Source organism: Heloderma suspectum, chromosome 4, assembly GCF_057233095.1.
Source record: "Heloderma suspectum isolate Gila_16-S chromosome 4, 16-S_ref, whole genome shotgun sequence".
Lineage (NCBI taxonomy): Eukaryota > Metazoa > Chordata > Lepidosauria > Squamata > Helodermatidae > Heloderma > Heloderma suspectum.
Window position 1 is genome coordinate 144,614,836 of NC_139461.1, and position 15,725 is coordinate 144,630,560.

A 15,725-nucleotide genomic window follows, 5' to 3' on the forward strand; every position below is an offset into this window, starting at 1 on the left:
ACCTAGACAGCATAGTAAGAAGCAGAGACATCACCTTGCCGACAAAGGTTCATATAATCAAAGCTGTGGTTTTCCCAGTAGAAACATATGGCTGTGAGAGCTGGACTCTAAGGAAGGCTGAGCGCCGAAGAATCGATGCTTTCGAACTGTGGTGCTGGAGAAGACTCTTAGGAGTCCCCTGGACTGCAAGGAGGTCAAATCAGTCCATCCTAAAGGATAGCAACCCTGAGTGCTCATTGGAAGGACAGATACTGAAGCTGAAGCTGAAATATTTTGGCCACCTAATGTGATGAGAAAACTCCTTGGAAAAGACCCTGCTGCTGGGAAAGATTGAAGGCAAAAGGAGAAGGGGACGGCAGAGGATGAGATGGCTAGATAGCATCACCGATGCAATGAATATGAACTTGAGCACACTCCAGGAGAGAGCGGAGGACAGGAAGGCCTGGCGTGCTATGGTCCATGGGGTCACGAAGAGTCGGACACGACTTAACGACTGAACAACAATGCTTTACTCCTGTTTAGCCATACTCCAAGACAGGTCACAGCAGGGTGTAAGGTTGGTGAGCAGGCAGACAGGGATCAAAGGGGCAGAGGCATGTGGTGTGCTCCAAGATGGACCGAGGGTCAAGTTCTGGATCAAGCAGGCAAGGCAAGACAAAGGAGCCTCACTTGGTGAGAAGATTAGCTTAGACAGAGGAGCTGGCTTGGCTATAAGGGCTCACAACTGGCATGTGGAGTCAGTTGGATCTGCATTTAGGCTGGAACTGTAGCCTAGAAGGCACTGTTGATCCTCAGACCCTAATCTCCCTGACTTTGTGAATGACCAAGGTGCTGGCGTCAAAGAAGGTAAGGCACTTGGTCCCAGTTAGTTCTCTCACAGCCGTGCTTTGTTCTAGCTGAAGTTTCTGGACTGTCTTCAAAGGCAGCTCCACATAAAATGCATTACAGCAATCCAGACAAGAGGTTACCAGGGCATGGATCAACACAGCTAGATTATCCATGTCCAGAGTGGATGACAGTAAGTATACTAGCCGAAGCTGGTAAAGGGCAGTCCATGACACAGAGGCCATGGGTCTCTAATGATAGTGATGGATCCAGGAGACCTCCAACCTAAGCACTTGGTCTTTCAGAAGGTGTTCTACCACTTCCAGAACAGGTTGAATCCCTTTCATGTAGTCTATGGAACCACTCGCTACAAGTGCCTCCATCTTGTCTGGATTGAGCTTCAGTTTGTTATCCCTCATCCAGTACATTACCATGGCCAGGCAACAGTCCGGTACCCCCACAGTTTCATCTGGCTTTGAAGAGGAGGAGAAACAGAACTGCCTATCATCTGCACCAGTTGTTTCATGTAGATGTTAAACAGCATGGGGGGTAAGATGGAACCTGGTGTAACCCTGAAGCAAAGATGTTACGGGGTCGAGCAGAAATCCCCCAACACCACCTTCTGAAAACAGCTTTTTGGGTAAGAGAGGAACCACTGCAAAGCAGTCCTGCCCACACCCAATTTCAGCGGCCACTCCAGAAGGATACCATGGCCAGTGGTATCAAAAGCCACCAAGTGGTCAAGGAGAATCAACAAGGTTGCACTCCCCCTATCTCTCTCATTACACAGGTCATCCCACAGGGCAATCAGGGCTGTTTTGGTGCCATAGCCAGGCCTGAACCCCAATTGAAATGGACTTAGAAAATCAGTTTCATTCAAGGGAGCCTGGATCTGGTCAGCCATCAGATGTTTGCCTTCTTTGAGGCATATAATGCTTTTTATGTATGAGGGGATTTTGGCTTGGTGAGCTTTTGAACAAGGATTTTCCCACTTAAATTTAATGTACAGTCATCAGAGGGGACTGGACAATAGCCAACACAACTTCCAAATAAAAAGGTCTAGGAGTAGGCCAAAGTTGCTTTGTAGCGTTGTTTTATAGCAGTTATGACTGGTGGCTATTTGTGACTAGTATTAGCTAACTAGGCTAGTGAAAATGTGATGTGAAATATTAATATTAATGCTAATATTAGTGCTAATATTAATACCTTCTATATATATTTGGCATTTCTATAAGAACTTAATAGAGTTAAATCTATTGATCACTTAATCTACTAATATTATTTAAGAAAATGTACTTTGCTTTCAGTAAACATGAGATCACTCAGAACTGAGTGCTTGGTTTGAAATGTTGCTTTGTTGAGAGTGCTTTATAGCCAATTTTATTTTAATAGAACTGTTTTTCCTCTTTTGTCTTAAGATTATGATTCTGATGCTATGAGCAGCTCTTATGAGTCTTATGACGAAGAGGATGAGGATGGGAAAGGGAAAAAAATGAGACATCAATGGCCTTCTGAGGAAGCATCAATGGACCTTGTCAAGGATGCTAAAATATGTGCCTTCCTTTTAAGAAAGAAACGATTTGGACAGTGGACAAAACTGCTGTGTGTGATCAAAGAAAACAAACTACTGGTAATTAAATGTTACTGATTTTTGTGATAATGACATTTATAATATAATCAGTCCCAGCATTGTGCTAGAAAACTGCCTGTGATGCTCTGAGCCACCTGCGTGAGTGTCTGGGGCCTGGTTATGGATTGATTGGTTTCTCCTACAGAAGGAGGAACAGGGTTATGAATGTCAACACATCGGTTCAGCAACATGCCTCAGTCTTTTACAGCTCAGTATGCTGAGTGATGACTGGAAGGTGATGGAGGTCTTGCAGCACAGGTAGCCAGGAAGGCAGACTGCTTTGAAAGTATTAGCCTTAGCAGAATGGGACCAGTGCTCAGAATGTGCTGCACTGACAGAAGGGGCTGTGGCTCAGTGGTAGATCTCACGCTTTGTATGCAAAAGATCCCAGGTTCAATACCCAGCATCTCCACATAGGGCTGGAAAAATTCCTGTCTGAAACCCTGGAGAGCTGCTGCCAGTCAGTGTTGACAATATTGGGCTGGTTGGACCAGTGGTCTGATTCAGGCTGGGTTCACCCAACACAGCAACCAAGACTCAAAGTTGAGTATGGTTTGAGTGTGGTTTGTCATTGAACCATGGGTTGTTGTGCTGTGTGAACCCAGCTGTGCTAACAAACCATGGTTTGTTAACCACAAACAACCCACAGCTCACAACTCAACAACAAACCATGGGTTCTCTTCCTGAGTTGTTTGTGCAGGTGGGTTCACACAATGCAGCAACTGACGTTTCAGCAGCAACTCATGGTTCAAAGCCAACCCACACTCAACCCATACTCAACCCTGAGTGTGGGTTGTCATGTTACGTGAACCCAAGCAGCTTCCTATGTTCCTAACTTGCTGGAGGCCTCAGCAGATTGGGAAAGGTAGACAGGTCAAGAACTTGGGGAATAGGTAGTAACACTATGTAGACCTGGTACTTGGAAGGTACATAGACATCCAAATAGATGAGGCCAGAAACTGATGTTGCCCAGGCAAAGACCCAGGCCTGAGTTTGAAGTATATAAGTAATGAGATACCTGGGTGGGTGGGGCTGTGCTGGAAACTGGAAGATTAATACAGCTGTTTCAGCCTCCATTTCTGTTCCTGGCTGCTTTTGGCTACCACAAGGCTTATTTTGAAAGAGCTCTCTCTGTCTTTCTTGAGAGGCTTGACGCTGCTGCCTTGTGCTAAAAAAGGGGGTTGTGAAGACACCACTTCACAATTTGTGGCCATGCCACAAATTCAATTAAAAAAACCACAACTCATCTCCTGAAGAGTTAATCTTGGCAGAAATTAAATGTTGCAAGGCTGGTCCTGAAGAAGCTGGTGGCCTTGAAGGAACTGGTAGTCATGGAGAAGTTTGAGTTTTACTAAAGAACGAAGGATGAGGAAGTGATGTAGAGGATATAAAAAACTCCCTAGACTCCCCCAGTAAACAAATGTGAAACTCCGCTCAACTTCTAAATATTCACTGGGGAAAATGGCTATAGCGCTAGCCTTCTGTCTAGCCTGTCTTCTGGCCTGATTTCATTCTGTAAGATACCATACCATACAAAGTATCTGTTTCCGAGGACAAGAACACTTTCCTTTACTTTGTTCATACTGGCTTGAGTCTGTGGTTCTGTGTTTTGAGAGATGACTCAACCCAGCTGGCAGTCAGATAGAAGCCTGGTGGAGATGTAACTGATGGGATAAACTATCGATCACAAAAGCTCACTACAGCAAAATCCAGAGTACCAGGCTGCGATTGAGAATAGTTGGTCTCCTGTTTTATTAATTGTTCTTCTGATGAGAAATTTTGTTGTTTTTAAAACCAGAAAGTTTAAAATCTTAAGAAAGTTGTTGACTTTTTGTGATCTCTGATTAATAAAAGATAGTGTATGTGTGTGTGTGTGTGTGTGTGTTTAAAGTTGAGCTGCTTTTTGCTCAGGGTGAAGCTTTGTCCTCATAGTATTCTTTTAATTTTGTTTTTAGTGCTATAAAAGTTCCAAGGACCAGCAGCCTCAAATGGAACTGTTGTTGAGTGGCTGCAGTATTACATATATTCCCAAAGATGGTAAAAAGAAGAAGCATGAGCTAAAAATTGCGCACCAAGGGCAAGATGCTCTAGTTCTTGCTGTGCAGAGCAAGGAGCAGGCAGATCAGTGGCTGAAGGTATGTCCTGCATTTTTAGCCAGTCACATTTCTTGAAATTCTTAGACTGGTCTTAGTGTCATTACCAAGTGGTGATGGATAAAAATATGGATGAGAATGTGAAATTGTAATATTCCAATATAAATGTGAAGACTTACATGAAGTCTTGACACTATTCCATCACTAGGGGTGCAGTGGTATGAGAATTCAGCCCACTAGCATGCGTAAGCCATAAACAATGTGTGATGTGGCCTGCACGGTTGCTGTCACCCACCTCTGCAAATTCAGCCAATAGGTGATGCGGCTAGTACGCTAGTATTCAGCCAATAGGTGATGCGGCTCATCCCTCTCTTCCATCTGCTCTTGTCTTCTCATTTATCTTTCTTTCCCCATTTCTCCTTTTTTGTCCTTTCTCCTTTTTTTTTCTACTCGTATTTATTTACGACATTTACATAGTTCTCCACATCTAGACAGATTCTGGAGCAGTGAACAATAAAAGATAAGAAGATAAAAGAATGAAACTCCATATTAAAAATTATTATTTTTTAAAAACAGAATACTGATTAAAACCGAGGAAGTCAAGGAAGGCTTCCTGAAATAAAGATGTTTTCAGGAGGTGCCGGAAACAACACAGTGTTGGCATCTGCTTGACTTCCAGAGGTAGGGAGTTCCACAGAAAGGGGGCCACCACACTGAAGGCTCTTCTCTGGGTGGATTCCACTTGGGCCATAGGTCTATGCGGAACCACCAGGAGCATGCTCTCCGATGACCTCAGTGACTGGGCAGGTTGATAAGGGAGAAGGCACTCTCTCAGGTATCCTGGTCCCAAGTTGTTTAGAGCTTTATACGCTAGTTCCTAAACCTTAAAGCTGGCCTGGGTTCATATGAATGAAGAACGCTTGTTTTGCTATGAAGTATAAGATATAATTATTCAGATTTCAACAAAATGATCTGCAGTAGTTGAAATATAAGCATGCTGGCCCTAGCTAATGTTAGTCGTGACTGAGTATTCTAGAAAGTAATGGGATTTCAGTCACAGCTACCTTGCTCCATTGCTTTTAAATGGGACTTCGTTGCATATCTTTTTAACTGGATTGGGGCCAATATGTTGCAGAATGTTAGTGCTGTTTTCGGTAGGTGGAAGCAATAGCATTTTAGAAAAAACAAAGGGGAAAAGTATTATATGTCTATTTTATGTGCTGTAGTACCCATGTAAATTTCTCCTGCCTAATGAATTCCTGCAGTGTCCCAGTTTTGAAATTCAAAATCCTGCTGACAAAATATAGTAGAAAGGCAGCAGGGAATTTAAATGGGAAGCCTTCCTTGACTTCAGGCACTGAGGGAAGAGCCCAGTGATACTATTCGGATCAAGGAAGGCCCTTTCACATATTAGTGGACAATTGCCTGTAATTGGTAAAGTTCCATTCTTTGCTTAGTTCCTTTTGAGGTGCTGAAGCCCAATCTGTTTTCAGAATGGTTCTTAGAAAAAGTAATTTTTTTCTAGTGGTTCATTGAAGCTTACTGAGGCAGCTCATGAAGAATCCTTTCCCTTTTGCTTTTGTACGCCCTTCTGTTTGCAAGTCGACATACTGATTTTTGCTAGTTTGGCATAATGTGGCAACTGTACAACTGTATTGTAAGGACAAAAGGGCTATTCACATATTGCCAGTTCTGCTAGCAGAGACAAGATAGCCATTTACAGTGGAAGTATGTCATATGTGTGCTTTTTTCATTAGCAGAAGTCCATACCTTCATTGGGAAGGAGCTGTTTTTCAGTACTAAAAACTTCCCAGAATTGGACATTTTTGTTATATGCTTCAGGAGATGGTACAGTGTAGGAGCCAAGGTGCTTACTGCTGGCAAATTGCAGTCACATCCCTTTCCCTAGGGTGTACCCTGGCCTGTTCGTCTCTTCTAAAGTTTTGTGTTTCTAGCAGCAGGTTCCCCATTAACCATGCACATATCTGGTTGGTGCAGCCCTTTGTTCTTTGTCTCAGGTCTGTCATGTCTTGTGTCACCTTGTCTGTCTGGAATCCACCTTTGATGAGATCTCTTCCTATGTGTCCACCCTCCTTTTCAAGTTGGAGTCCTCTTTTGAATAAGTGTTCTTTGGAGCCCTTCTGGTAGCGGTAAGCTTCAGAGATCTCTTGAGCTCTCCTGGAGCCTTCCCACTGTGTTTGTCCTTTTGCCTTTTTCTGTTTTGCCTTGAAGCTTGAGCTGTAGTCCTGATTCTGACTTCCTAGTCCTGTCTGCATGCCAGCTCCTGTCCAGTTCTAACAATATCTGCTTTTCCTGAGTTCCTTTGTGTGAGCATGAATCCTGGACCTACTTGTTTGTGCTGGGTTCCTGCCTAATTGCCTTCCCTGACCCAGAAAAATCTTCCTCCTGCAAGTTTCATGAACTCTGAGATTGGTCACATTACAGAGTCTACTTCCTTGGCAAGCCCTCAACCAGGCAAAGTATTGGACTGGAGGGAAGCCTTTTCCACAACATTTACATCTTTATTAAGAGGATTATACCCTGTCTTTCTAGCTCAAAAGGTGAGCCATTTGTTTTTAGGACTTCTGACACAAGTTTCTCTTTTACCTTTGCTCTGAACTGAGCCTCAATTCTGGGTGACAATGTTGAACTACAAGATTCCCCCCCCCCCCCAGTTTCTTGAGTTGTCCTCATTTTAAGATTGTTAGAATTATGGAACAAGTTGCTGACTTGTTTGCACTGCATCTATTGTCATGCTGGGCTGGCCTGTCCGTGCTGGCCTGCTCCTCTTTTCTTTCTTCTCTTCTGCACTGTCTCTTTGCCTTTTAAGTTCAAGCTTAACCTGTTTCCATCCCCTCAGGGCAAGATGTTTCCTCAGATGCCCTTCTGATGGTAATTAGGGAAAGGAGGCCTCACTGTTACAAGCTAGATGGTAGCAGCTCACCAAGTTGTGTCTGCTTTTCCCATCCCCTCAGGGCAAGATGTTTCTGAAAAGGTTCTGAAAATGATCCTTCAGGTTTTGCCTGTGGTCTTGCAGTGGTCTCCAACAAAGCAGCAAAGCATTCATTATGCATGCAAGTCTCAAAGATATCTTCAAAGGGAAGGCTAATGCCCTGCACAAATCTAGTGTCTTACACATACAGCCACTAAAAAAAATGTCCTTGCGTTTAATTTATTTCTAGCTCACCTAATCCCATGCCCTTGGGGCAGGAAACAAATACAGACTGTAACAGAAAGAATACATACCAGAATTAAAATGACTGAATGTCTGTTTTATTTCAGTATTAAAAAAACAGCCCCAATAAAACTTTTATAGTGCAGCTAGTAAATATTCCGGCTTTGGTTAGTCTCCAGGGTAAAGAAGAAAGTTCTAGAGCTGTAGAACAGCTACAGAGAGTGCCTGTGTCAGGGTTCCCCTTATGACCTGGACCCCCTGAGGAACTCCTTAAGGATCTCTTGCCTCCTTAAGAGTTCCACCTTGCTTCTTTTGCCTTCCTCTTTCCAATAATGTGGGGTTTAGGCTGTAGACGTGGGGTGATTGACATTCTAGACCCAGCGTTTAACCATAACCGCTTACTGGTAAATTAAAGCAAGCAAATCACAACTAAAGGTATTTACACAATAGAGTTGAGTGAAACAAAGGGCATTAAGAGAAAATAAAAGTTACAAATTGCAAGTTCCTTTACCCTAGCTATTCTTAGACTTCTCCAGGCTGCTTCCTCCTTCTCCCTCTTCAGGCTCTGGTCTCCCTGACTCTGCTGTTAATGCTCTGGTCTTTCTGACTCTCTCTTTTTATACCCTCCTCCCTCAAAACCAAAAGTACTGCTTCAAACCTGAAGAAATGAAACTTAACGGGGGAAATGAAATTGAATCTTAACTGGTGAAATGAAACTACTTCTCTCAGGGATACCCCCTCCCAACAAAAATTCCAGGCGTCTAGGCCTGATTTTTTCTTTTCCTTGCTCGGTAGGCCTCAGATCTTCACAGCCTGTTTTTGTGCCTTTGGCCTACAGAGATAACATGCAAAAGGGTGCTTCAGATTAATCTTAATTATCATGATGCAACATAGTGAAGAACGTGACCTCAAAGTTCTGTCTGTAGGACCAAACCCTTTAGGCCTTTGCAGGTCAAAACCAGGACTTTTGAGTTGTATCCAGAAAACAATAGGAACCTAGTATAACAGAGCCTGCTCTGCCATTTTGTAATTTTCAGTGTATTGGTGGCTTTATTGCTGTTTTTAATTGAGTTGGGAACCTTCAGGGTTGAAGAGCAGGATAAAAATGTATTAAAGAAATAACATTTAAAATTGCTGCTGCAGAGGGTTTGAAGGCAGGCATGTCTCTGTCCCCACCCCATCAAAGTTTCACTTGTGGGCACTTAATTCTGTAGCAATCAGTTTTGGACGGGAACAGTGTCTTGATAACAGCGATCCCCTCCAGCTGTAATGATGAAATAAGTCTTTTGAAACAGTGCATGACTTCACAGACACAGCTCTGTGATCACTGCCAAATTATGCCTTGTGTCCTCTCTCTGACTTCCATTATCCTGCATGGCCAAAACTAATTGCCTATGTGGTATGAGCAGATGCTGAAAATATGAGCAATTCTGTCAGGGTCATCAGAGAGGCAGGAGCAGAAATACAGCAATTTTTGCAGAAGTAGAATAGGTTCTCAGTAAGCTGAAGTATAGCCATTTTGGTTTTTTAAAATCCTTACAAATTTGTTATAGAGTTTTACATTATAAAACTACCTTAAGTGCTTTCTCCAACATATCAGCCTTATTTCCCCCAACTTTTGAAAAATGTGTTAGTGAGTCTGGTAGAGATGTCGGTGGCTGAGGAGGAGAAGGCAGAAACGGACAGAATAAGTTGTTAAGTGTACCAGTGGTATTGAAAAGCCCCATCAAATCCTGTTCCAGTGTGACAGAAGAGGAAATGCATATACTCTCTGACTGTAATGCCAAAGCAAGTTGGAAGATTTGGCTGGCTCCAGACAGAGGAGACATTTGCTTCTATTGTGTGATGACGTATTAGTGCATGTAGATCCTAACTTTACTTCAAAGAGATCAAGGTGGCATACATGGTTCTCTCCTGCCCCCATTCTGTCCTCACAACAACCCTGTGAGGTAGGTTTGGCTGAGAGATATTGACTGGCCCAAGGTCACCCACTGAGTTTTATGACTGGATGGGGATTTGGAACTGGGTCTCCCGATTCCTAGTCCAGCATTCTAACCAGAGAGAAGCTTATGTGCAAGGATATGTCTCCAGCCCATCTTCTCTTGCAGTTAAATCTATTTTGTTTTGATTTGTGGCTCTCACTTTGCTTTTGTTCCTCCTACGCTATTTATTGCAGGATATTGGGGCAAAAAACAGCAGAGGAGCAATGAAAAACAAAGCAGAACAGTTGACTAGAAGGCTGCTTGAAAGAGGCAAAGTTATGTAGTGTCTATCTAGACACTGTGAGTGATACACAGTGAATCTTAGGACCTATTTAAGGAATTGCTAATTTTCCCAGAGCAAAATCTAGAAACAGAGCTGTAATCTGGGATAAAATGCAGACAAACTAAACCAGGTGTTCTCAGTATGCCTTTTTGTAACTGTCATGGAAATACAAATGTCTCACACACAATTAGCTTCACTAGTCTCGGTATCAGATTTCCTGCATTTACCATTAAAAAGATTTCACTAAAGCATCATCATCATCATCATCATCATTAATACTAATATTAATATTAATGATAATAATAATAATTACATTTCTATACCACCCCATAGCTGAAGCTCTCTTGGTGGTTTACAAAGATTAAAAACATTAAAAATACAATATGCAAAATTTAAAAACATAAAAAACATGCAACAGACAGTATACACAGAGACAACATATATCTAAAAACAGCTTTGAGCAAGCAGTTAAACCATAAAATGAATCCAGGATCAATTACAACTCATTACATGTTGCTAAATGCTTGGGAAAAGAGAAAAGTCGACCTGGTGCCCAAAAGATAACAATGTTGGTGCCAGGTAGGCCTCATTGGGGAGATCATTCCACAGTTGGGGGGCCACTACCAAGAAGGCCCTCTCCCTTGTTGCTGTGTTCCAGGCCTTCCCAGAAGACAGCAACAAGGTTCTTGGATATATATCTGCAGTATTCTAGCTTGGGCTTCCTACTAAAAATAAAAACTGGGGAGGGGGGCATATTCATTGCTATGTAACCTACAATGTAGGATTGTGACAAGTGGCTGTGGGTTTGGGATTCACTTGATTTCATGGTAGATATCAGTAGAACACTAATCTACTGGGCAAATGAAAATACTGGGAAGCTAAGTGCAGTCAGTGTGGTGCTGGGAACAGAACTCTTGTTTTGTGGACATGCCAAAGAGATTAAGGAGCCTTAGCAACATTATTCTAATGGCCTGGAAAGTTTGATTGGCTGTATACAGTCTTGCAAAGAAGTGCACAGGCCTACCGGCCCATGCATACATGTACACAGTCATGCTGGTATGCTGATGAACTGATTTGGTTCCATGCTCTGTAATTGTCTTCAATGAAGGTAAGTGAACAAATTCTACCCCTACTACCCCACACCTTTGCTCTTGGCCAAGTCAGATTTCTGAAAAGTTGTCCTGGAGCAGGATTGCCTCTGAAGTGATGGCACCTGGAAATACTTCTCTGGCATGTCACAAAGAGGAGGAAATTGCCACTTTGGAATGTGGTTCAAAGACACGAAGATGACAGCAGAGGTGGATTAAAAGAAATCCAGTTAGAAATAAAATCAAAGGGATCCTCTGATCTTGTAGCTATAACAATACAAGATCAATTGCTCTGGGATGCCACATGATTAAAAACAAAAATATTTGTTATTTCATTTCTGACTAGTGTTTAAGTATCAATGCTTCTCCACTCCTTCCTCCCCCCGCCCAAAGCATGTGGGGTTTGTTTGTTTTTTTACCCTTTGTTGTTGTTCAGTCGTTAAGTCGTGTCCGAGTCTTCGTGACCCCATGGACCATAGCACGCCAGGCCTTCCTGTCCTCCGCTCTATCCCGGAGTGACCTTAAAAGAACTATTCAGAGTGCTTTGCAGCTGACCCACCCTGCGTACTCAGCCCTGGAGCCTGTGTTTAATTTAAAATCACAGAGTGCCTCTGACACAAGTTAATTTATGTCAGCCCTGGAATTTCTCTCCAGTTCCAGAATTTAGGAGTAATAAAGAAAAGTTTCTCTGAGCATATGCAGAGGGCACCCCCCCCCCAACAAATAAATAGCCACACACCTATGGTCCCCTTCAAACACAGTCACATGGGAACTACTTGTTCATAGTTCCATCCCATGGCTCTTCTCTAACACTTCTGAAAGGGTCACCGTCATGTGGGCAGGGCTAGCCACACAGCTCCTGCTGGATGACAGTTGTGTGATCAGGACCTAGCACGCTTTGCCATGCCCACATAGTGGTGGGCCTTTGAAAGTTTCTGCAGCACCATGGGATGAACCCAGAGAAAAAGTGCTCCCACACTGCTGTTGCAGCATCTAGAGGGCATGTTTCTGCACATGATGAGGAGCTGGGTTTGAGGGGTTGAGATGGCATGGTTTTCACATAGGGTGGAGCCCAGGCATACTTCTGTTTAGGAATTAAGCAGTGGCAGAATTCTCTTCCCTTTTATTGCAACATAACTCTAAAGAAAGGGTGAATCCTGAGTTGCTCCTCTCTGAATGGAAGGGCTCCTTCCATTGGCAGAGGGACCTGGAATCTGGGGGAGGCTTCCCAATGGTAGAAAGAAGTAGGTAGGGCTGCAGTTTTTGCCTATTCTTCCTTCTCCCTGCAGTCCTTCACACATGGTTCTGGTGGTCCCCCAAAACTCCAGAGCAGATTTTCAGGGACATAAGGGGCTGCAGGGTGGAGGGGAAGCAGTGAAAACCATCTTCCTCCCCCTTCTGCCTGCAGGATCATCCAGTTTGCAAAGCTCCGTTCCATTCAGCTCTGGATCAAGGCCATTATTTTCTAATCTCCAAGCTCTTAAATTAGAAACCCAGGTGAACAAAACTTGCAATTTGTTCCATGATTTCAGGATTAAGAAGAAAAAGACCAACCAAGGCTGGCAGTGGGAGTGGTTTTCAGCTCTTTTCATCCCCCTCTTTCTTTCTTCCTCTGACAAAATGGCTCATCACAAAATTGCACAATTAATCCTTGATTGTCAACAATAACTCAGCGCCTTAGCTAGTGGAAGAAATTTAGTTAGGCAATAAAATCAGTTGCAGATGGTAGATTAAATACTAGCAGACATGCATACCAGTCATTTCCTTTCAGTCAGAAGTTAGTTTATAAACTTTGGTTTGTGCTAACTCTGGTTAGTGTTCATTTGGGTGCAGATGTAAGATTGTACCGTGGTTAGCACTGAAAAGAAAGGTGGGATTTGTGTATGAGAGGGGAGGAGAGGAGATGGAGAGAAATGTGAAGATATGAGAGTTTCTGCAGGGCAACTGGTTAGGCCTATATTGATTAAGAGAGAGAGAGACAGAGACTGTGTCCCTGATGTGCAAGGCTTTATCTACCCAGAACGAGAGGTCTCACGCTTCAGTTTAGCTATTCTAGAAACTGATACTTTTCACCTCATTACATTGTGGCTTCTCCAGGTCTTGCATGAAGATGCTGACTGAGCAGAATGGGAAGTATGAACTGATAGCATCCCTAGGAGAAATTTCAGAATTAGTACTCTGTATCTTCAGCTTTCAAGACAGTAGCCATTCATAATCCTAGTTCCCTATATGTTCTCCTCCCTTCCATGTCTTCAATTTTAAGCAATATTTCAATACGTGTGGCGTTTTGTTTTTTTATTTGTTTGAAGGTAATAAAGGATGTTTGCAGCAACTGTGTTGGAGCTACAGATTCAGATGGGCTTTCATCTAATTCTCCTGTACATAAGACTGAACTAGAAAAGGTAATTGGACTATAAAAGATTATTGAAACATGCAGTGTTTAGTTGTTTCACAACAGCTGGGCTCACATATCATTTGAAGCCAGGACTCCTGGCTTATTAAGCCACAATATGAATGAGTAGTGAGCTTGTACGTCCAGCTTGTTCACTCTCTGTTTTCTCTTCCTTTCATTGGAGCAGATAACAAACCAGGCAGGGATAGCTTACTGTGAGATCCAAACCTGAGAGTAGAGTTTATTGCCCCCAAACAAATCAGGATTGTAAGCCAACTTTAAACCAGGGTTTGTTGTTGGTTTACAAATTCTGGCTGCTGCTCCTTTTTTGGTAAATAATAATAGTAGTAGTAGTAGTAGTAGTTTTATTGTACATACAAGACATGACATAACAATAAAAAAAACTTGAGTACAACATATGCAAATCCTGGCTTCTTTGAGTGTGATAAACCATAATCCTGGGTTTGGATGTTATGGTAAACTATTCCTGCCTTGTTTGTTTACCTGCTTGTGTAAAGGGAGGAGTGAATGGGCTGTGTGTACCAGCATGTAGCTTCTTCATATTATGGTTTAATAAGCCAGGACTCTTGGCTTAAATTGATGTGTGGATGCAGCCAATGAAACATAAGTAGCTAGCCTTCTTTAAAAATGGTAACAAAATGCTTGATTTGGCTGAGATTTTCTCCAGCTTCGTCACTATCTCAAATCATGATTTATTTTGATGTAATATATTTTCACTAATTTCTTTGCCCAGATGTAATTTCTCTGGGTTCAGTACAGATTTATAACACAGGCCCCTCTCCCACCAAAATCTTGAATGTTTCAAAAAAATTGAAAATTGATTCATGTCCTTTAGCTGCTTTTAGTTCCCTTAAAAATCTCGCATTTCTGTTTGCCTGATAGTATTTAAAGCCAATCATAGCAGTATGTCATGTATGTATATTATACTGGTATGACAAATGCCCTTTAGACTGTGTCAGGCATAATGCCTGTGGGATTATGGGAAATGCAGCTCTCTTGAACACTGCTATCAGTAACCCCCAGGCTTTTTGCAATGATGTGCTATCAGGGCAATGGAGAAAGAGGGAGAGAAGAGAAGAAGCCACCTCCTCTCCCTGCACACTCCTCCCACCACCACTGTTGCTTGCAAGATCAGAGAAGGGATGCGAGGGGGACCTCAGGGGCTGGTGTAAATTGGCAGGGAAATACTTTTCCGAGTCCTAGCATTGTCTTGGAAAAATTATTTGAAGTCTTCCATTTTTTCCAGGATTTTTTGTTTAGATTATAAGCCTGCAGGCCTGGCTCTGTTCTCTTTTATTCTATGTTTTATATTTCACAGTGCCTTGCTTTTAGGTGTATGAAAAATAATAAATAGTATTATTAAAATGTTTGAATTGACTTTTGCAGTGTGTTATTATATATTATTCCATCTTCAGCTGTCCCTTTTTAAAAACAAACAGACTTTTTTTCAAAATTTACGAATAATTCATCTTTATTGCCTGCAGTCATAGGTCATATAATTGGAGAAGTATGTTCCCATTACACAGGCTAATTACAAAAATTTAAGTTTATTTTCTCTGTTACTCTGAAAAGATAAGAACAGAAAAAGCTTTCCTTAAATAAGATTGTAACAAACCATGTCAGGAATAAAAAAAATCTTCAGCCACTGCTGTGAATGTTATTTCTGGCCCATGGTTTGCCAAAGGGAGCTCTGACTGTTGATGAATACAACAGTTATAAGAACAGGCAGGATTCCAGCTGCATTTGTCAGTCCTCTTCAGGAAAATCAGCACAATAAAGACATGTTTAAATTTCGGTGCACAGAGAGATCAAGGATTAAGAGATACTTAAGTAAGACAGAAAACGATATATACATCCTGTGGAGTGGAATGAGGAGAAAGTGATGGAACTGTGTTCTGGGGGAAGGTTTGAAATCGTTTTCAGATTTACATGTGGACAAGCGCACATAACCTTCAACGTACAGAGCATTTTACAGAGTTTTGTAAGTAAAGAAGAAGGGCCCTTGAGACAATGACAGGATTGATGTGACATGCTAACCCATGATGGGTTGTTTTCTGGAACAACCCATCATGGGTCAGCGTGTCGTCTGTGAGCTGTTTTTTCCACCCATGGTGGCTTGTTTCCCTCAAACAACCCACACTGAAAACCCATGGTCTGCAGCAGAGGTTGTTTTACCTATGGTGGGTTAGTATGTCATGCCTACAGAGCTGCTTGGCAAGAGCAGCTGAAAATGCTG

At 42.4% G+C, this 15,725-nt stretch overlaps 1 protein-coding gene across 6 annotated transcripts in view; it reads left to right on the forward strand.

The window, feature by feature from the left end:
- The window catches only part of AFAP1 (actin filament associated protein 1), an 82,268-nt gene that overhangs the window by 38,359 nt on the left and 28,184 nt on the right, over positions 1-15,725 (forward strand). For all 6 annotated transcript variants that reach the window (XM_084850775.1, XM_084850774.1, XM_084850773.1 and 3 more), the window contains exons 5-7: positions 2,244-2,455; positions 4,411-4,590; positions 13,386-13,478. In XM_084850775.1, the coding sequence (XP_084706901.1) occupies positions 2,244-2,455; positions 4,411-4,590; positions 13,386-13,478 (485 nt within the window). The remainder of the gene's footprint in view (positions 1-2,243; positions 2,456-4,410; positions 4,591-13,385; positions 13,479-15,725) is intronic.